The 23,370-nt window shown below is 38.3% G+C and overlaps 1 protein-coding gene across 2 annotated transcripts in view; it reads right to left on the bottom strand.

Moving 5' to 3' along the window:
* The window catches only part of USP47 (ubiquitin specific peptidase 47), a 108,151-nt gene extending 87,108 nt beyond the window's left edge, over positions 1-21,043 (bottom strand). The window contains exon 1 of one of the 2 annotated variants that reach the window (XM_043580674.1): positions 20,185-21,043. In XM_043580674.1, coding sequence (XP_043436609.1) covers positions 20,185-20,223 — 39 coding nt within the window. In that variant the 5' untranslated portion in view covers positions 20,224-21,043. The remainder of the gene's footprint in view (positions 1-20,184) is intronic. The other variant, XM_043580672.1, reaches the window with a different exon arrangement.
* Positions 21,044-23,370: the final 2,327 nt, after the last annotated feature.

Here is a 23,370-nt window from a genome sequence, read left to right as displayed (position 1 = left end):
CTGAGGAGACTGGTCAGGAATACATAAATACTTCAGAAAATCATAAAGATTCAATACAAACATGAATAAAGAGCACAAGTATACAGGAAAAACACAGGCAAATTCATATGCAAGATCTGCTTAGCTAAGAAATGAAAACGGCTAATTTACATTCTTTACTACTGAAAACAAACCGCAAAAGAAAATCTAAGTCTTTTATGGAATTCAATAAACAAAATATATTTGGGAAATTAGATTCAGGAAAATAATTTCATAATACATTACAGAGCTTCTGCTGTTGGAAGCATAAAGTATGCTCTTTTAAAACTTTTAAATAGGGATGCTTGGGTGGCTCAGTCAGTTAAGTAAGTGTCCGACTCTTGGTTTCGACTCAGGTAACGATCTCACAGTCTGTGAGTTCAAGTCCTGCATCAGGCTCTGTGCTGACAGTGCAGAGCCTGCTTGGGATTTTCTGTCTACCTCTGTCTCTGCCCCTTCCCCACTCATGCTCTTTCTCCCTCAAAAATAAATAAACATCAAAAAAAAAAAAAAAAAACCTTTAAGTTTCTAAAAAGTGATTTTGAAAGTTTTAAAATTTTCCAAACTGATTTTAAATTTTCAAACTTTTTTAGTACAAGGGCTTTTAGTATTTAAAGGAAGTTTGACAATAATCACTCTGCTTTACAACTGCTTTCTAAATTCAAATCTTCATATAAGAATTTTCTAAAAGACAACTTTGTACCTATTATAAAAGCTTAGTTCACATCATAAAAAATTGTAAGTACATTCTACTTTACTTCTGTGATAAACTAATTTGCATTATTAACAGGTGCTTATTCAATATATCAGAATATGGATTTTCTGAATTTAAAGCAATATTCAGTACGATACAACATTGCCTGTCAATTTATCACATTTACTTCCAAATCATATAGCACAATCAAGTAATAAAGTATAATAGTATGACATAGGGGCGCCTGGGTGGCGCAGTCGGTTAAGCGTCCGACTTCAGCCAGGTCACAATCTCGCGGTCCGGGAGTTCGAGCCCTGCGTCAGGCTCTGGGCTGATGGCTCAGAGCCTGGAGCCTGTTTCCCATTCTGTGTCTCCCTCTCTCTCTGCCCCTCCCCCGCTCATGCTCTGTCTCTCTCTGTCCCAAAAATAAATAAACGTTGAAAAAAAAAATTAAAAAAAAATAGTATGACATAGATACCGTATGGTTTAAAAGTTTTGTAAAAATACCTATATTCATACCTACCTTTTGTGCTCTAATATTAGGATCTCCCCTCCTTGCATTCTATTTCCTTCTAAAATACCCATAAAACAAGCTCCCAGAACTTCATAATATCATAAGAAAACTAAGTATATAAATATATAAAACTCTGGGACATTTGGGTGGCTCAGTCGGTTAAGTGCCCAACTTTAGCTCAGGTCATGATCTCATAGTTTATGAGTTCGAGCCCAGCATTGGGCTCCCAGGCTAAGCGCTGACAGTGCAGAGCTTACCTGGGATTCTCTCCCCATCTCTCTGCCTCTCCCCACTCTCTCTCTCAAAAATAAACTTTTTTTAAAAAAGTAAAAAATAAGTATATATCTAAAACTCTGAATTCTATATAACCTATTTTTTACTTGTAACAATTACATGAAGCACTCATTCAGTTAGTAGAAAATTAACAATATGAAGTTTGAAAACTTTAAAAAGTTAAAAAAAAAAAGTTTAGGGGCACCTGGGTGGCTCAGTGGGTTAAGCGTCTGACTCTGGATTTCAGCTCAGGTCCTGATCTCACAGTTCATGAGTTCTAGCCCCACACCAAGCTCTACGCTGATGATGCGGAGCCTGCTTGGGATACTTTCTCTCCCAATCTTTCTACCCTTCCCCAGCTCAAGCTCACACTCTCTCTCACAATAAATAAACTTAAAAAAATACTTCTTAAAGTTTAAATCTAACTATGAGCTATATATTTTACTTGATGGTTAAGAAACCATCAACAGATGACTCATCACACACAACATAAAATTATAATATTTAAAGCTAGATGGACATTTAGATATCAGATTAAACTCCTTATTTTACAGATGAATAAAAGAAATTCTGGAACCTGAAGTGACTTGCTTGCCTTAAGGTCACATATGAACACAGATCTACTAAGAAACACAGGCTTTCTGGGGCGCCTGGGTGGCTCAGGCGGTTAAGCATCTGACTTTGGCTCAGGTCATGATACTGCGGTTCCTGAGTTCAAGCCTTCTGTTGGGCTCTGTGCTGACAGTTTGGAGCCTGGAGCCTGCTTGGGATTCTGTGATTCCCTCTCTCTCTGCCCCTCCCCTGCTCACACTCCGTCTCTCTCTCAAAAGTAAACATTAAAAACAACAACAACAACACAGGTTTTCTGATGACTTTATAATGTTAACATATTTGTGGCAAAAAAATTATAATGACATTATTTTTCCCCTCACTTCCATCTTAATACTCCTTCCACTTCTGCCTTATTCCTTTTAATAGTTGTTCTACTACTGGAAATGGGTAACCCACTAATAATATACTGTAGGTATCTAAACTTAGAAACTCAACAGACTACTCTCAGGAGAGGAAATAATATGCCCTTTACTATTCCTGTTATCTTTATTTTTGATTACAGCTAAGTTTTCTTGTAAGAGTAGGCTGTTGTTGACAAGCAGTGACTCAGCTTCTGATACAACTGACTTGTTTACAAGTCTTAAACGTTCTACTGCATTATTACTAAATCAAAGAAGCTTGTTTATACTATCTTTTACCAAACTTTTATTTAGAAGTATTGATAATAATTTTAATGTAAAAATAGTACATGCCTATAATTCTCTGAACATGAAACTGTACAACTGAAACAAAAGGGTGAAGGTTACTTAAAACTATTAGAAGACTGTTTGAATTTCCTATTGGAGTAGCCTATAGGGCAAAGAGCAATGTACTGCAAAGGGCAAAAGATCAAGGCTAGAACCCTCAGGTCAAGGTGGCTACTTTTCTTTTAGCTGTATAATTGTATGCAAGTCATTTAGTTCTCACTTTCAAGGTCCACAAATAGTTTTTCTGAGGATCAAGAGAAAATATCTTGAAAATTACCCTACAGGTTATAATATAATAATATCACACAAAAGGTATTAAAATTTATATTATAATTTATAATATTTAAAATTTCAAAAGGTTATCTTTTTTGGGTAATATGAATTTCATCAGACAGGAAAAATCTACAAAGATTTTTTTGTTTTCTGATTACATGGCCTTCTTACAAAAGTTAAAAACCTACTACTATAAAAGTAGTGGGGCGCCTGGGTGGCGCAGTCGGTTAAGCGTCCGACTTCAGCCAGGTCACGATCTCGCGGTCCGTGAGTTCAAGCCCCGCGTCAGGCTCTGGGCTGATGGCTCGGAGCCTGGAGCCTGTTTCCAATTCTGTGTCTCCCTCTCTCTCTGCCCCTCCCCCATTCATGCTCTGTCTCTCTCTGTCCCAAAAATAAATAAAAACGTTGAAAAAAAAATTTTTTTTTAAAAAGTAGCAAAAACAGGGGCACCTGGGTGGCTCAGTCGCTTAAGTGTCCAACTTTGGCTCAGGTCATGATCTCATGGTTCAGGGGTTCAAGCCCCACATTGGGCTCTGTGCTGACAGCTCACAGCCTGGAGCCTGCTTTGGATTCTGTGTCTCCATCTCTCTCTGCCCTGCCCCACTCACGCTTTCTCTCTCTCAAAAATAAATAAAAAATGTTAAAAAAAAATTTTTTTAGATAAATAAAAGTAGTAAAAACACCTCCTACTTTATATAGACTCCTACCTCCTAGTTTATGTAGACTTATAGAGATAAATCTTATACCTCATCTGGTCCAACTCCCTCATTTAAAAGAAGATAAAAACGACCGAGAAAGGTTAAGAGACTAAGGCAAAGTCAAATCACTGAGTTTTCTGATTCCCCAACCGTTTCCTTTCATCAGACCAGGGACTATGTGAACTGGGTTATCAAATAGCCATGACCATTTAACGTAATTACCAGTTTTCCCTTTGTAAATCATAAACTCCTCATGAATAGGTACTCTTCTATCTTCTCTCTCTCCTATCAGTACCTAGCAAATGTAATAATTGCATAAAGTATATTTTCTTATCAGGCTTAATAAAAATCCTCAAGGACATGAAAAGATGCTATACATCATTAGTCATTACAGAAATGCAAATTAAACCACAAAGACATCACGACACACTTACTAGAATGTAGAATGGTTAAAAAAAAACAGAGCAAAAACTAAACAAACAACTCCCCGCCCCCCGACCCCCTGAAACTGCCAAGTACCAACAAGGAAGGATGTAGAGCAACTAAGATGCTCATACATTGCTGATCCAAATGCAAAACAGTACAGCCATTTCAGGAAAGAGTTTGGCAGTGTCTTACAAGGTTAGATATGTACTTACCACCCAAAACACAGTACGCAACTATCTGTAGCAGCTTTATTCAGAATCACCAAAAACTAGAAACAACTCAAATGTCCATTAGATGGTGAATGGATGAACAACGGTTGCATTTGGCAATAAGGAAGACTACTGATACCTTAAACAACATGGATGACTGATAGTTTTATACTAGAGGAAAGAAGACTCCAAATGCTACATACTATATGAATTCTATTTATATGATATTCTAGAAAGGCAAAATATGAGGACAGAGAAGAGATCAGTGGTTGTAGGCCCTGAACATGTATGGGGGCAGTGGCAGGTGGAGGTGGGGACTGGGGCATGAGAACACTCTCTTAAGGTAATGGAGATATTCAATATCTAGACTGTAGTGGTGGCTATACAATCCTATCAGTTTGTCAAAATTCACAAAGCTGTATACCATAAAGGGCAAATTTTACTATATAAATTATACCTCAGTAAACCTGACTTTAAAAGAAAAGTTCGGTTTGGGGCGCCTGGGTGGCTCAGTTTGTTAAGCATCTGACTTCAGCTCAGGTCATGTTCTCACGGTTCATGAGTTCAATCCCCACCTCGGGCTCTGCACTGCCAGTGTGAAGCCTGCTTGGGATTCTCTCTCTCTACCCCTCCCCTGTCTCTCAAAATAAATAAATAAACTTAAAGAAAAAAAAAAGTTTCATTCAAGTTCTTCCACTAGAGGAGACCTTGAGTAAGTTACTGAGCTTGTACGGCCTTTTTGTTTTTCTAATCTAAAAACGAAGAGGCTGTAATACCTAACTACTACATCCTTTCTATATTAAATCATATTACTGAATTGTAGAAACATTTTCTGTGTCTATTTCTTTCTGTGTCTATTCTGTCTGTATTTGTGCCATGTTAATGGTAAATAACGTAATGATAAATAAATATTACAAGACATGTATATTTAAAATGTCAAAATTAAAGCAGTAATATTTCTCAAATGTCTTTTAATAAGAGACTTCATCACTGGGTATCTAATTTTTCACCAATTCTCTTTCATTACCACAAAGTACTATAAATAAACATAATGTAACAAATTACACAACTTGGTATAAACTCAAAATTAAAGGCAATAATATTAAAACACCTTATTCATGATCTCATGATTTGTGAGATCGAGCCCCATGTTGGGCTCTTCACTGACAGCATGGAGGCTGCTTGGGATTCTCTTTCTCCCTCTCTCTCTCTCTCTGCCCCTCTCCCACACTCTCTCTTGCTCTCTCTCTCTCAAAATAAATAAATGAACTTAAAAAAAATTAAAACACCTAAACACATAAAAGGGTAGACATTTTATATCAATAAAATGGAATAAATGTATATAAATTCAGTTTATATTTAGTAAAGTAATACACACCTTTTAGGAGACGAGTCAAAAATTCTACTTTTTTTAAAATTTTTTTTTTAATGTTTATTTACTTTTGAGACAGAGAGAGACAGAGCATGAACAGGGGAGGGTCAGAGAGAGAGGGAGACACAGAATCTGAAACAGGCTCCGGGCTCTGGGCTGTCAACACAGAGCCCGATGCGGGGCTCGAACCCACGGACCGCGAGATCATGACCTGGGCCAAAGTCGGACGCTCAACCGACTGAGCCACCCAGGTGCCCCCCAAAATACTACTTTTTAATGCAACCCACAACCAGGGCTATATCAAGAGCTCCCTGTGGTTAAGAATTAAAGTCTTGATTTTATTTGGAACATTGGGGATATCCTTGGGATGATTTCATTAATCCCCTAATTAAAAACATTCTTTGTGGTGTTCTCAGTTGTACGGCTGCCAACATGACAGGCATCATGAGAGTCATTATTCTCCAACACCAGTGCTACCTCTATCTCCTGAGCTTCAGCCAATAGGAAGGGTGGTAAACACTGGAGTTCTCTATATCAGCATCTCTACCAAGCCTAATGCCTGCAAACAGATCAGTGCTAAAGCACTCAGGAAGCAACCAACTACAAAAGTCACTCACAAAAATGTGTCTTATGTGAAACCACATTGTTATAAGCCTTGTACTGTCAGTGAAAATCAGAACACTGAACTTCTCACTTGCAAACTTCCCTTCTAGCATCTAGTGTGAGAAATTGCTTAGGACTTCAAAACAGATCTATACTGCCAGAGTGTAGCTCTCCTAGCACCTTCTGAAGGCAAATGAAACCTATCTATTTAGCATATTTGAAGACACCTACCTGTGGGTTATCCATATAAAAATATAATAATTATGCCAAAAGATATTCTGCCAGCACAACTCATATGCGGGAAATGCACTTAGGATGCATTATGATGGGAAATACTTCATTCTTAAAAAACAAAAAAGTACCTAATTAAATAACTGCAAATTAAAAAACAAAAACAAGAGAATAAGGTATTAGCAAGTTCCTCCTCTTCCATTTTCATTTGTGTGTAGATTTTTCACACTAATGCAGGGACATAAAACATTCACACAAGTAAAAAATGTTTCAGTGAACGAGTTTCAGGAATTAAGCTTTCTAACAATTATAAACAAACCTGTTAACTTTTTCTGGGAAAAACTTTTTCCTGCCCCCTAATGTATACACAATAAAAAATCTAACCTCCTTATAGGCATACAGAGCCTTCAGCATTTTAAGACACAACCTTCCAGAACCATCTTCTCCTACTGAATCCCAGACAACCTATGCATGTACCCTAAACTTTTTCTCACTTCCTTAAAATATATTACAAACGTTTGTGTTTTAAACACTATTCCCTCTAAATTAACTGGGCTAGCCTCTAGAACTAGGTCAGGTTCCTTATTTATCTTTGAATCTGACTCCTAGCAGCTACTAACTCAGTGCTTAACTGAATGAATGAATTGTGCATCAGGAGCTATTGAAAAAGGATATTTATGATTAAATAAAAATAGGTAAGTATCATTTGAAACAAGAAAGGTATTTATAGTCAGACTACAATGCTTTGATTATACTAGAAAATTTCACTTAAGTCATAAATGAGGTCCATGGTCTTCCTAAAGCTAAATCTATAATCTTAACAAAGGTACTGGATTCGCTATATACAGAAAGACTTAAATTCCAAACCTTTTCTTAATTATGTCACTTAATAGCCCTTAATTCCTCTCTACTTGGAAGCCACTGTATTTATTGAATACAAGCATGTTATGCTGATATTTGAAAGACTGCAAGTCTCATAGCAGTCAACTACACAGGATCAAATCTAGAGCACAATCAATATACAACTGACAGCAACAGTCTCTTCCATCCATGTCAATTGGTACTACTCTAGAGTTACAGAAAATCAGAATTATCGAACACATAAAGTTCTTTCAGAAACAAACTATTATTTTCTTGTGATGTTTATTATTTATTTTGAAAGAGAGAGAGAAGGAGACTGAGAATTCCAAGCAGACTCCACACTGCAGGCACAGAGATCAAAGTGGGGCTCGAACTCACGAACCATAAGATCATGACCTGAGCCGAAATCAAGAGTCAACGCTTAAGCGACTGAACCACTCAGACGCCCCAGAAACAAACTACTCTTAACATGGATCCTGCTTTAAAATAACATTTCACACTAAATCTGACAAAGCACTAATTTGTTAATCCCATAAGGTATCCTGACAAATACCTATACATACTAAACTGATTTTTGTCAGAACCTCATTAGACTCAAAAATTTGTTTCTAGTATTTGTACTCTGTTACATGTTTCAGTTTTCAAAACACTAAGAATAGCAGTATATTCATACCATCAATATTTCAGGATATAAAAGAACCTGTCAAATCAAACAATCATTTAGGATTTGTGCAAACACATAAAGATATTTAGGGGCGCTTGGGTGGCTCAGTTGGTTGGGCGCCCGACTTCGGCCCCGGTCATGATCTCGCAGTCCGTGAGTTCGAGCCCCGCTTCGGGCTGTGTGCTGACAGCTCAGAGCCTGGAGCCTGTTTCAAATTCTGTGTCTCCCTCTCTCTCTCTGACCCTCCCCCATTCATGCTCTGTCGCTCTCTGTCTCAAAAATAAATAAACGTTAAAAAAATCTTAAAAAAAAAAAAAAGATATTTAGCTGACAGGTCATAATCAGAACTGTAACCATACTGACTAGTACATTTAATAACTAAAATACAATTTCATTTCATCAATAACTATTGGACAACAATAAATGTGCTGGCCCCTAGAAAGAATATAGGATGCAAGCAATAACACAATGAAGGTATCAACAAAAATGATACCTACTGCACATTTATAGAGTGCTTATTATATGCAAGACATGTATTAACTCATTTCATGTTCCCAACAACCCTAGGAGGTGGTTACTAGTATCCTCATTTAACTAAGGTACCAAGAAGCTAAGTAACTTGCCCAAGGTCACAAAGCTTAGTATTTAAACCCAGGCACTCTGGCTGTCATCTCCTGACTTAGAAGAATTTCTAATCTAATAAAGGTATTAATTAACGCAGTAACATGTAACTTATAATAAGGGGGTATAATTTTCAAATGCCAAAAGATACAGTGCAATGGGTTTCAGGGTTAGGGAAATGCAATCTGGTTGAAAGAGGAGAATCAGGACGGTTTCTTGTAGGAAGTAAGAGGGGCTAGATTTTGCTGGTAGGATAAAATTTTAAAAGCATGTTTTTCAAAAAACATCAAAATTCAAGACATATATCTCAGTAATTTTCATAAAAACAGTAATCTCTCAACAGTGGGCTGTAGCAAGTTTTATGTAAATGAAAATATTCATATCCATGGCTACTTAATGTATGCACGGTTCAGTCTGGTCCTACTAAACAAAAGAATATAGCAGTAGTTATTGCTTCCACACCTAGAGATAAAGTAAACAGAAGTATGCAGTAAGACAGAAAGAAGACCTCTGTTTACTTACACTACACTTATATCCACCCCTTCTTCCACCATATAAATACCAAATAATGCTCAGGAGAAAGGTGTGCTCTTTAAGAATCCTGATGTGGAGGATTATGTCATTTTTGCTAATCATTTGCCATCACTGCCAATCACAATCATTTTGCCCCAGAGACTTTGTACAATGGAGAATGTTTGTACAAAATTAGGTTTTAAGCTAACAGTATCTGGACAGAACACTTTAAAATCTGTGTAATAAACCACACACACACACACACACACACACACACACACACACACACACAAATAGGGTGCCTGTATGGCTCCGTCAGTTAAGCACATCTGATTCCAGCTCAGGTCATGATCTCATGGTTTGTGGTTCAAGCCCCACAACGGGCTCTGTGTTGACAGCTCAGAGCCTGGAGCCTGCTTCGGATTCTGTATCTCTCTCTGTCCCTCCTCCACTCACGCTCTGTCTCTCTCTCAAAATAAATAAATAAACATTAAAAAAAATGAATCCGTTTTAAAAGTAGATGTCTTCTGGAACCTTAATTTATAATAGATATTTAAACATACAATTTAATACTATGTTTTTCACAACACCCTATTTTCAATACAATTTTTTCTTTCCAAGTTGGGCTACCATGGTACTCTAGTACCCCAGAAATGTACTGGCTCTCTCCCTTCCATTTCAGCAAAAAATTGTGGTACCTCAACACTAAGATGCAAAAAGTTTATGTGACTAATCAAAAGAAATGGAAAATAAAAAAGAGGAAACCCTAAAAAAGTACTTAAACAGTAGTTTTCATGTAAAATCCAAGTTCACCCATTTAAAACTCCCTAGGAACCAGATGATAAAAAAGTACTTCATACTATGCACTCAGGGCAGGGCACAGAATTGACACATGAAAGCAAACAACTCATCTAGGAACAGCAACTAATACAGTCAAATGTGGCTAAAACAAAACTGGCCTGGGCAGAAGACAAAAACATTAAGTTAGGAATTTAAAGAGGATAGACTGATTAAAGAGGTTAAAGAGGATAGACTGATTACATATAAGCATTTAGCTCTGCAGCTTCTCAAGATATTGCTAAAATAAGAGTAAAGAAATATTTTGGAGAGCCTAAACCTGTAAGAAACCAGAAACATGGTTTTAGAAACCAGAAAGCAGATCAAATGGTAATGACTCTACATCTGAAGAGGCTGAATTCTACATTAGCTTAGAAGAAAACCAGACACCTGGTTTGTATCAGATTTACATTTATGCCAAAAGACCTCCTATACTCCCAGAAGTGATGTTTCCAGGGTTGAGGCAGAGAAAATATACCACGGGCTGAAGCATAATGTGGTGCCAGAAAGTAAGTTAAGTGCTCAAAAAGCAAGGATGAACACACCAATGCCAACCAGAAAGAGCTTCCCTAGCCAAGACTGGAACAGCTTAAAAAACAAAGCAAATAAAATAGTATTGGGTTATAACTGAAAGAATACAATAAATACCCAGAAGTCTATATCGATATAAACATATAAGTAGATATATGGAGAATAGGGATAACTCTTCTTCACAGAATTCCAATGAATAAACACAGAAATAATGAGGAAAATAGAAAATTGCTATTAGAATGCACCAGTAATAAGACAAGATCCATACATGGATGCTAAAAATTAGTAGGCAGAATAAGTTTAAAAAGAAACAAGATAACTGCATACTCTCCAATATTTAATAATTACTAAAGAGGAAAATAGTAACTTTACAAGTGGAGAAACCCAGCAGACACCATACCCAAGAGATCAAGGTTAACGCATCACTAGCAGTACATCATATTCCCCAAGACCTCCCATATGATGTACTGAGGACACATCACATCTGTAATATCCCTCTCTTTAATTCCTAACCTCATGAGAGAGGTCATAAATCATGAGAAAATGTCAGACAAACCCAAATTAAGGGCCATTATACAAAATAACTGTTCAAAAGTGTCAAGGTCAATGAAAGAAGGAAAAGGTGAGGATCGTCGCAGATAAAAGGAAACTAAGGAGACAAGACAACAGAATGCAGCTTAGGATCAAGAATTTGGATCTTGGAACAAAAAAAGCCCATTAGTGGAAAAACGAGTTAAATCTGGTTAATTTCTTACTTTGGATAAGTGTTCATAGTTACATAAGATGTTAACATGAAGAGAAGCTCGGTGAAACGTATATGAGAATTCTCCAATCTTTTTCCAACTTTTCTACAAAAAAACTCTAAAGGAAAATGGGAGGGAAAAAAAAAAAACCCTGAAAGGCACAGAAGCTGGCATTTTCAGACACTGTGGGAATAAGGGTGGGGTCCAAACTAGAAGAACAGATTGAAATTTAAGAGGCAGTGAGAACCCCCAGGCCCCTCTTTTACTCCTTGACCCTCCCTGGCAAAAGGCCAAATGACCTCGGAGAGCATGAAACAGGGTGTCTCTGCACTAGAGGACGCCAGGCTCAAATGAATGTGAGGAATGCCATACTGAAACCTGGAGAACAAATGAAAATGTATTTACATTCTTTTACATTCTTAATGATTTTCCTACTCAACTCCCAAGCTTGTCCTCTCCCGGCATAAGATCAGAAACCTTTTCTGGGAAATCAGTCCAGCACAAGATAGAAGATGTGTCATTGGTAATCTGCAAGGAAGTTATTCAACTATATCCCTCTACAGGGAAAATCATAATCACCAACTTGTAGGGCTTCTAAGCTTTTTAAGGCACCTCTTTTAAGAGCTGACTTGGAAGGATCACCAGCCATCTCATATGAAAGACAAAGCCCAAGCAAATAAACACAAAAAGGAAATCTGGAGGAAAGGGGGAATACGCAGAGAGGAAAACTATACTAATTTCCCAACAGGGATAAGAGAAGCATTGCATCCACAAGTCAGAAACGGAATATTTAAAATTTTTTCAGGAAAAATAAAAAGAGTGCTTGGAAATTATAAATATGATGGCAGAAATAAAACCTCAGTAGAAGAACTGTAAGATAAAAGTTGAGAAAAATTTCCCAGAAAGCAAGGGGAAAAGAAATGTAAAATAGATGAACACAGACAAGAAAATTAGAGAAAGCAGTCAGTAGGCCCAACGACTAAACAACAGGAACTCAAGAGAGAACAAAGAAAACCAATGGAGGAAATGAAAAAAATACATTTAAGGAAATTTCCCAGAACTGATGAAATACATTTCTGAACGAATAAGACTACCCTGAACTCAATAGAAATGGATTATAAAAGACCTATACCTATTCCCGCACATAATACAGGAATTTCAGAATTGTAGGCAAAAAGATTCTCTAAGCTTCCAGAAAGGAAAAAAAAAGTTTCAAAATAGTGGGAAAGAATCTCCTAAGCATCTGATGCCTCAACAGCAACACTGAAAAAAAGAAAACAGCGAAGCAATGTTTGCAAAATTCTGAGAGAAAATTTTTTTCTAACCAAGAATTCTCTGTCCAGCCAAACTCTATAAAGCAAGAGAAAAGAAACATTTTCAGGCATGTGAGGTCTGGGAAAAATTGTATCTCATCCAGAGACCACTACTGAAAGTGGTCCTCCAAAATGAGAAAACAAGCAAAGAAAGAAGACATCAGATACAGAACGAGGAGACCCAATACAAGAGAGACCTGAGGGGGTCTACTAAGATGACAGTAAAGGCAAATCTAAGACAACAGCTGCAATTCAAAAAAATGTAAATAAAAAATTAGTAGGTTTGAACAAAATAAGACGAGATTTACACACTTGAGAGAGAGTTTGGACTAAATCACAGTTTCTCAACAGTGTCACTAGTGACACTTTGAGCCACATAATTCTTTGTTGAGGATGTCCTGTGCAGTATAGGATGATGTTTGGCAGCACAGCTGGCTTCCACTACTAGATATCAGTAGCACACTCCCTGCCCTCCTTCCACCCACCCAACACTGCCAAATGTCCACTAGGTTGTCCCCTGTTGAGAACCCCTTGGCTAAATGAAGTACATAGAAAACTAAACAAAAGCCAATTTAAAACAAAAACAAAAACCATTAACTCAGGGAAAACAAGATGTACTAGAAAGGAAAATAATCACAGCAAACTACAGGGCTCAACTATGAATAGCTTATAGTCACATTGAGTACTGATGTAACCAAAGTACTTGCAATATGACAATACCGGGAAGATTAAGCAGGATTGAGAAGTGTGTCTCTGAGTGGCTGGGGAGAGCAGTAAACCGTATCTTCCACTGTTAAGAAGTCAGTAGATAATGCCTTAAACTGAAAAACCAAGAAGGAACACTACTAGCATGCTATTTTGAGATATGGAGATAAATATCAAAAAAATGAGTTGAAAGTGGTTGTCTTTGAAGAGCCTGAAATAAAAGGGAAGGAGAATTTGCAAACGACTATGTTTTGTCAATAATCTTGCAGAACTATTAAACTCTTTTAAATGTGTGCATGTATAACTTTGATAAAAATTAAACTTAAAAAAAATCAACTGAAGCTGGATTATGAAGTACTTTCACTGGTGAAGGCTGTGCGTGCAGACTTAGAACCAAACAGCTTTATAACTTTGAGCAAGGTCCGAACCTCTTTAAACCTTACCTTCTTCATCTATAAGATAATGAAAAACAATAGCTGTCTTAGAGGGCTCTTACAGGAATTAAATAAGATAACATATGTAAACTGTTTAGCATAGTGTCTGGCACACAGTGTTTATAAACAATACCTATTATTCACTTGGCAATCAGAGGGTAGTAACTATAAACTTTCAAAGTAAGTAAATCATAAATTCACCTGTTTTAGAAACTAACTGACATTGTGGAGAGGACAGCTTAGGAAAGAGAACAGCCTACAGGTCAAAAAAACAAAAAAACAAAAAAACAAAAAAACACCACTTAGCAGGAATACATTTGAATGAGAAAACAGAGGCAGAGCCACAAAGTGAAAAGTAAGGATACAAGTGATGAACTAATTTAAATATAAGAAAAAGGAAAAAGGAGGAGTCAAAAAAAAATCTCCCAACTTAAGCAAATCAATAGATGCTGACAACACTAACTGAACAGAACAGGAAAGAAAAGTGTTGAGAGGAGAACATGACGAGAGAGAGAGAAAAGATCTTGATATTACCTACATTCAATTTGTGGGTCTTAAGAGTACAACCAACTAGAGATATCGAGTATGCAGGTGGAAATCTGAATCTAGAAGAAGAGAGGTCAGGACTGGAGACAGAAATGGGTATATTACAATGAAACGCTGAAGCCACGCAAGTGGATCAGATTACTCTGTGGCAAATACACAGAGCAAGAAGAGAGGGAAAAGATAAAAATCAGCATAAAAAACAATATAATATCAAAAATTACCTCAAAAACTACAATTAGTTCATTTAAATTTCTTTTTTTTAGTACTGTACATGCCCATTGTTGAACTATGTAAAGAAAATCTAAATATAGCTCAATGATCCAGATATCCAAGAACAGTAATTATCATTTTTAGAGTATTCCTTCTAATCTTTAAGTGCGCATAACCCTAAATTGTCCATTCTTTCCCTGACAAATTTGGAATCATACACAACTGCATTCAGTTTTTTTGCTTTATTAAGTGGACATTTCCCCAATGGTGTCTGAAATACTAATGAGTTTTATTAAACACTCCAATATATGTAAACCATAGTTGTTACTTGATATAACTACCAAACTGCCTTTTACTGGTAAAGGAAAATCAATACTCCAAATATTTTTTTTAAAGGCTAATTTTTAAAGAATGGCCAAAACCAAGAAAGATCATCACAGCATATTTCCTCAAGTAATTAGGAAACATAAAATTAAAAGAATATTCATTTGACATTGACCGTAGTAAATACTGATGGATTTTATTAAATACCAGATAATAGAGGGGTGCTTGGGTGGCTCAGCCAGTTAAGTGTCCAACTCTTCGTTTCGGCTCAAGTCATGATCTCACGCACGGTTCATGAGTTTGAGTCCAGCATTGGCTTCTGTGCTGACACAGCAGAGCCTGTTTGGGATTCTCTCTCTCTCTCCCTCTCTTTCCCTCTCTCTCTTCTCCTCCTGTGTGCTCCCTCTCAAAAATAAATAAATGAATAAAAGAAAAACAGGTAACAAATAAAAAATAAGTTGTTTTAATGTTTTGGGAGTTCTCAGGGAGCCTGGGTGGGTGGCTTAGCTGGTTAAGCATCTGACTTCGGCTCAGGTCACGATCCCACTGCTCGTGGGTTCGAGCCCTGCGTCCAACTCTGTGCTAACAGCTCTCAGCTCACAGCCTAGAGCCTGGAGCATGCTTCAGATTCTGTCTCAGTCTCTCTGTCCCTCCCCGGCTCAAGCTCTCTCTCTCTCTTTCTCTCTCTCTCTCTCTCTCTCTCTCTCTAATATAAACAAAAACGTTAAAAAAAAAATAATGTTTTGAGAGTTGTCAATATCAATGGTCTTCATATAAGACCTCATATGTGAGGTCACTGTGAAGCTCAAATGAGGTAATATATACAAAGCACATATAACAGCATCTGACATACAATAAATGTTCCATAAATATTGGTTATTACTATCACTACCATTAGTTCCATATAGAAGCAGTAGTTACTGCATGGAAAAGAGACAGAAAGAAATGCACTGAGATATGAAACTAAATACTCTTTTGTCTTTTCTTTCACTTTTCCATCTTCTCTACATTTATACACTCTGGACATCACTTTCAGTACTATGGTTAAGCCATTAGTAAATATGTACCTTATCCTTAATTACACATAAGACACTTGAGGGAAAAATGAATCTCTCCTATTTCCTCTACACATTCCTTACATGTCACAGTACAGTAATATGCACAGTGAGGACTCAATAAATATTAGTGTCACAAATCCTTATAAAGAAGGAGAATAATAAAAGCAACAAAGCAATAAATAAAAATTGGGATAATAGCAAAAGCAAGAGATCTGAAAGCCAATATTAATACAATTCAAAGAGATAGAATAGAATGAAAAAGTGAGGTGAAAAGCTTTACTGTTAACCACAATGAACAGATCACACTCTCTTTGCTCTTCTCTAGGTACAATAATTTAGGAGGGATACTAAAAACACTGGACTGTGTCTAAAAGAGAGCAACTGAGAAAAAGTTAAAGAACTGAGGACGCTCAGATTGTAGAAAAGAGGACTGACTTCCTACTCCCCTCTCACATCTTCAACAATGAGAAAAAGCTATCCTATGGGAAATGATTTAGGATTTCTCTGTTGTCCAAAGGCAATCATCAAAAAATGGCAGGTATAGAGGTCTAGACTTCTCTCAGCTCAAATACTTAAAATAACATCTTTTCTAAGGCAAAGATGTTATCAGAGATTAGTCATGAAAATGTTCAAGCAAAGGTTGGAAAACAGCTTGCCAACGGTGCTGTGGAAAACATCCAAGTAGGGGATAATTGGTTAGAATTCTAGGTTTCTTTACAACGCTGTCACCACATCAATGAATATTACTGAATATATGTTCCAGAAAGGATACTGTCCTAGACCTATAATGTATACAAAAACAGAAAACTGAGAAACACACACAAAGATCTCTGCTGCCAAGGAATTCATAAAAAATAATATAAAAATGTGGGGGCACCTGGGTGGCTCAGTTGCTTAAGTGTCTGACTTCGGCTCAGGTCAGGATCTGATGGTTTGTGAGTTTGAGCCCCACATCGGGCTCTGTGCCAACAGCTCAGAGCCTGGAGCCTGCTTCAGATCTGTGCCTCCTTCTCTCTCTACCCCTCCCCTGCTTGCACTCTGTCTCTCTCTCAAAAATAAACAAACATTAAAAAATAATAATATAAAAATGTATATTACAGTTTGAGACCATAATAGATGTCACCAAGCACTATTCATTAGTTGCCAAATGAATTCCAGTCATATGTAAAGGTCTCCTAAGAAGGAGAAATCCCTAAGGTTAAAATGGTCATAAAAAGATTTTTACAATAAATGAGCTATGGGGTGTTTAAGGAAAAATGTATACAAAGAGTCTGAACAAAGAAGTAGCAAAGAGGTGATAGTACAAATAGAAGTAAAAAGCAAGTTACAGAGAAACCCGTTTGGCTGCATTAAAAACTTGTTTCATGGGAGAAGAGATAAGCTGAAAAGGAAGGTTGTGGCCAGAATCAACTGTACTAGGCCTTGAATACAAAGCTAAGTAGTTTCAAATTTATCCTGTACATCTATAGTAACTACTCAACTCTCCTATTGCCACAGACAACAGTAAATAAATGGCATGGCTGTGTTCCAGTAAAATTTTATTTATAAATACTAAATGTGAATTTCATATATTTTCATGTGGCACAAATTATTATATTTATTTTTTTTACAGTAACAGCCATACAAAAACGGGCTACGAGCTGGATTTGACCCACAGGGTTTACCAATACCTGTACTACACTAAGCTGCCTTCTTTGGAGTGGTCTACGATACATTTGTCCTGGAGCTTCAGGGATGAGAATAATATATTATTCATTCAACAACTACACACATGCATGAATGCACACACCCAACCAAGATCTAAATCTAGTAGAGGTAAGAGGTTCCCCATACAAAGGTCCTAAAGACAAAACAAAACAAACAAAAACAGAATCCTCTAGATTGTTGATAATAAGCCATTAGAACCAAAGCAAGTTTTTTTTTTTTTAATTCTACAATTTATTTTCACATAGCAAATTTATTTAGTTACACACTACTCTTCCAGACCCTCCAGGTTACACGGAGGATCTATAAATTAGAATATAATCAAGGAACAGTGCAGGGATGTGAGTTCCAGTCCTCACCCTCTAATTTACTCATGTGATCCTAAACAAGTCACTTTCAATCCTCTGGCCCTATGTCCTCATCTCTAAAGTAAAGGGATGTAAGTTACTAGATGATCACTATACTCTCCCTCAGCGTTAGCACTGTATAATTCTATTCCTACTACAAAGACCAGACAGGAGATGACAAAGACAGAAGTGATAATTAAGGACACAGAAAAGGCATTGACTAAATGAGCAGGCAGATAAGACAAACAGATAGGAAAAAAAACAAAAAAGTACAATATCACCAAAAGCAAATGCAACAGAACACCCAAGGAAGAGAAGCAAGTAAGAAGAATTCAGAAAGAGTATGGCTATCAAAAAAGAACTAGGTAGCTAGCTAGCTTAAAAAGGCAAGAACTTCAAGTGACAGTCTTAAGATGTGAGACTACTGTGCATGCTTCCAGGAATCATGAGAAGAGCCAGGGAAAAAGAACAGCCTGAAGATGAATCTAGATGATGGGGGGTTGGGGCGGGGAAGGCATATGTTCCAAAAAATATAGAAGAAGAAAAAACTGGGATGTGCTTGAAGCCTTAGGTAAAGGAGTTAGTCTTAAAGGAGAGGAAATTAAAATCCAAACTTTGGTAAAAGCAGCATTATAGTATCAGCTTTTACACAACAGATATTTTCCTGCGAAGTTATATATCCATAACGTGTTTTTTATACACCAATCAGGGAAATCTGATGTTGCATTTTCTTAACGTTTCACCTATATTATATTTTTCTAATGGTCAAAAAATTAAGAAAGGACTAACTTTGGTTTTTGTAAGAATGAAAACCAGCAGTATGTACCTCTAAAAGAAAACGCATGTTGTATCTTTCTTATAGCAACTATTACTTTGATCCTTGCATAAGAGTTACTTAGGTAATAAGGTACCTCTCCCCTAAATGAAGCTCAAGGAACATTACCAGTGTTCTCTTTCTTAGTAGCTTTGAAAGCTCCCAAGGCAAGAATTCTGATTAATTTATCTGCTTAGCCACTTTGCACAGAGTTTGTGATGTTCGATGAATAAATACTGACACACGATACCGGAGTTTTTAAAAAACTGTGCTTGCAAAACAATATCATCTGGCAAAGTTAGAAAAATATTTTTATCATAAATAACTCTAATATCACTTTTGCAGTGTCAGAGCTTGCTTAAGTAACAACCAATTGCTACAAAGCAACTAAAAAAGCAAAACTAAGAATTTTTAAGGAACATCACTTACAAATACCAAGATTCTACACAGCTCATTTCAAAGACACTGCCTCTATTTAAGATATATGAGAATAAAAATCCAAAGCATCAGCCTGATGATTAACCAGTTAAAAATACACATTTGGATACGCTGAAGATATTTATAAAGCCAACAGAGATACTATTAATATGTTGAAATTCACTGGCCAGTGCTGGATTCTACCATTAACCTTCTACTACTATTCAAGAGAAGCCAAGATGTCAAGGCTTCTCATATCACTTGCTTTTAAGAATTCAAGAAGTCACCCAAACTAGCATACACAACCCAACTACAAAAAGTAGTTCAGCTCTCCATATGGTAATGTTCGGCTATCTCTTACCTTTACATGAAAGTCACATTAACTTTTTCAACGATCTTCGATAGGCCCCATTTAGGCAGGCCAACAGTATTTACCGAGTAACAGGAGTTCAAAAAAGTCCTAACAGTTAACTCTGTCCTCCCACAGATCTCAAGTTGGGTGTAGATTTCACAAGCCCTGAAAGCTACACACTGCCACTGTCAAAACCAGAAGAAGCACCGTCACCCTGTCGTGCCCATTACCAACTGTTACAGAATTTTGTCTTCAAAATTACGTTGGCTCAACATGTTAAATAAGTACTTAAAAGGCCACTTTCTCCCCCAAAGCAGGACCTGATCCCTTCCACTCCGCTCCTTTATTTGTCCAGCCCGACAAACGCGAGAAAGGAGGTCTCGACTCCCCAGGCCCCTTAGCTCCAGTCAGGTCTCCCAACTGCTCACCGCACCCACCGTACAGCCCCCACCACACACCTCCTCCTTCCCTCACAGCCAGGCCCGCACAAGAGCTGGGCCCGCAGCCGACCCCTCGCCCGGGCCTGCTCTGCCTCGAGCGGACGCAGGCCTCGGGCCTAGCCTCCTCCGCTGGCCCCTCACCTCTTTCGGGACCAGTTGGTTCTCCTCGCCGGGCACCATGGCTCAGACTCCGGCCGCTCCTCTCTGCCCGGCCGGGGGAGGGGGCAGGGTGGTGGCGGCTTTCTAACTCAGGAGAGAATGGCAGCGGCAGTCATCCTCTCCACCGTCTGCGTTCCGGCAACCGCGGAGGCCTCAGACTGGGCCTCAGACACAAGCGCGCAGACACCGACCCACGGCTGCTCCGCCGCTGCCGCCGCAGCCGCCGCCGCCGCCGTCGCCTTCGTCGTCGGCCCCTCCCCCAGCCCGCTGCAATCAATGGAAAAATGGCGGCGGCCGCTCTCGCGAGAATTCGGACCGTCGGGCTCCCAGCCCCGCGCCAGGCGCCCAAGGTGCCGAGGCAGCTGTCGTTCGCGTCTAATTACCTCAGCTCTTACTCAGCCCCGGGATGTACAAAAGTGGTTCAGCGGCCCTGCAAACGCCTTTCGTGGGAGGGATTCTGGACCGTCCATCTCGGGACTCCCCCTGCCGGCAGGGAGAGGGCCAGGCCTCAGAATACTCCATGCCTTCTGGGGCTCTTCGGACCCGCTGCCCACCAGGGAAAGAGTCGAGCCGAAAACTCCTTCTCTGACCCTACCACCCCCCCCCCCCAATACGGCTCTCCCTTCCCGTTAGAAAAGCGGCTGAACTTCAGCCCCTCTTCACATAGCCCCGGCCTCTTTCTGGAAGAGAAGGCTTCACGGGCGGTCTCTCGGCCTCCGCCCTCAGACGCGGCCCCAGCCTGAAGGAACTGCGTTTTCTTTTTCGCCTCTCCCTACCCTCTTGATGGCCCCGGCTCGGGGGACCTCAAGGCCATTTCCTGCGAGGGGAGGCGGCAGCCCTCGTCTCAGGGAAACGGTGTCACTCTCCACGCACCTCCCCCGCCAAACACACACACACCCCCTCCATTAGAGCGGCACTCTCCTGCCCCCTTTATGGGAACTTCCTTCTCCCGACAGGTTCAAGTCTGGGACTGAGATCGCTTCTGCGAGTAGGGCTGCGGTTTGAACATACCATCTTCTTTAAGAATGTTTTCAGAGTACTTAAATCTCCTCTGTCAGCATTGTGCTCTGTTTTATACTAAACAAATTAGGCAATAGATATTTTTCCAAATCTCACTCATGAAACCTTACTTTATGAAGCCTCATCAAGGGGTCCCTCGTGAAGACTTCCGTGGGTACAGAGATTTTACACCGTGCTGAGATAATATAATCCTGCCATATTCCTAACACCCACAGCGTTAACGACCTGTACTTGTGCTCTCCAAACTTTTATTTTTAATTTTTTAATGTTTATTTATTTTTGAGTTTATTTATTTATTTATTAGCGTTTATTAATTTTGAGTGTGAGGGGCGGTGGGCAGAGAGAAAAGGAGACAGAATAGGAAGCAGATTCCAGTCTCTGAGCTGTCAGCGCAGGGCCCAGATGTGGGGCTTGAACTCACCAACTGTGAGATCATGACCTGAGCTGAAATCAGGGGCTTAATAGATTGAGCCACCCAGGGGCCCCTCTCTAAACGTTTTTTGATTGCACTCCCCTATTAGCAAAAAAAAAAAAAAGTGTGTGTAAGTCTGTATACTTGTATAAGTCATATACACATCCTGCTATATGTGACATAAAACGTTTTTAATATGTAAAAAGGATAAGATAAAAATAAACATTTAAAGGTAACTGTAAGAGTTATTTTTTATATTAATGGTAGATAGAATTCTTGTTAGTCTCACTAAATATATTTAGTGAAAGCAATATGATTGACTGGGTTTCAATGGTTTTTAAAATCTTTAATACCTTTTGAAGCAGTTATTAAATTGTCTGATTCAACGTTCAGGCTATTTCTGTACCTCATTTTAATGGCTGTCATAAGCTGGAAAAGATAACTCACAAAGATATGTAAATCTTAATGGAAGAAGTACATCTTTGGCTGTTCTTACTAATGCAAGTATCCATTTTTATCACTTCCATCCACCAATCATGAAAAGTTTTTATTGAAATTCAACTAACTTTCTATCTTTCCTGATGTCAGCCAGAAAATGTTGCATTTTAAATTGTTAACAAATGGGTTCAGCACTCTTTGGAATTCATTGCTTGGAAGAGTTTTCAATAGCTTAGAGAATTCTGCCTTCAAGTTTTAATGTACATGTGTAAGATTTTTTTTAGGGTACTGACCTTGTCTTTATTTAAAATTTTGATATTTTGTTCATCATAGATGTTTGCATTAATTTTGAATTTTTAGGGGGCACCAGAGGGGCTCAGTCAGTTAAACGTTCAACTCTTGATTTTGGCTCAGGTCATGATCACGTGGTTCATGAGATCTGTGCTGTTAGCACAGAGCCTGCTTGGGATTCTCTCTCTCCGTCTCTGCCCCCCACTCCAAAAATAAGTAAATTAAAAAAAAAAAATGTTGTAGTAAGATACTATTTATCTTGATTACTGAAGTTGTGGCTGTCCTCTTAAGTTTTGCACCGGAGGGGAATGCCTCACCTCACTTACCATTGTCTCAGCCTTAGATAGCACACAAACCATTTGTACATTAAACTCCTGTAATAGAAATATTTCCAAATCATTGATTTCAAAATGTCCTTCCCACTATTTAATAAGATGGTTTCTGTACAGCTCATGCTAGAAGTAGATATGTCATCTCTCCTATCACCTTTTTTGCTTATGTTTGCATTATTGTCTTCAACTCATGTTTTCTTTCCAGAAATCTTTTTCTAGCTACTTTCATTTTATTTATTTATTTATTTTTAAATAATTTATCTTTTTGCTAGCCTAAATTTTTATTAAGTGTGTTAGAAGAGCTAGCAACATTATATTCCCCTACATTAAAGCTTTTTCTATATATTAAATATAATTTGTTAAATTGGTTTCCATTCGACACCCAGTGCTCATCCCAAGAGGTACCCTCCTTAAGGCCCATCACCCACTTTCCCCTCTCTATTTATTTATTTTTAAGTAGGCTTCACGCCAAGCATGGAGCCCAACATGGGGCTTGGCCTGAGATCAAGACTTGAACTGAGATCAAGAGTCAGTCACTTAACTGACTGAGCCACCCAGGCACCCCTAGCTTCTTTCCTTTTAGTGAGGGATTAGTTTAATGAAATAATAATGTCATTGGTAAATTTTCTTAACCCAGCACACATAAACTGGAATAAATCACAATATATTAAGGAG

The sequence above is a fragment of the Prionailurus bengalensis genome, chromosome D1, assembly GCF_016509475.1.
Source record: "Prionailurus bengalensis isolate Pbe53 chromosome D1, Fcat_Pben_1.1_paternal_pri, whole genome shotgun sequence".
NCBI lineage: Eukaryota > Metazoa > Chordata > Mammalia > Carnivora > Felidae > Prionailurus > Prionailurus bengalensis.
Note: the sequence above shows the minus strand (reverse complement) of the source record. Positions and strands in the feature narration are given on the sequence as shown.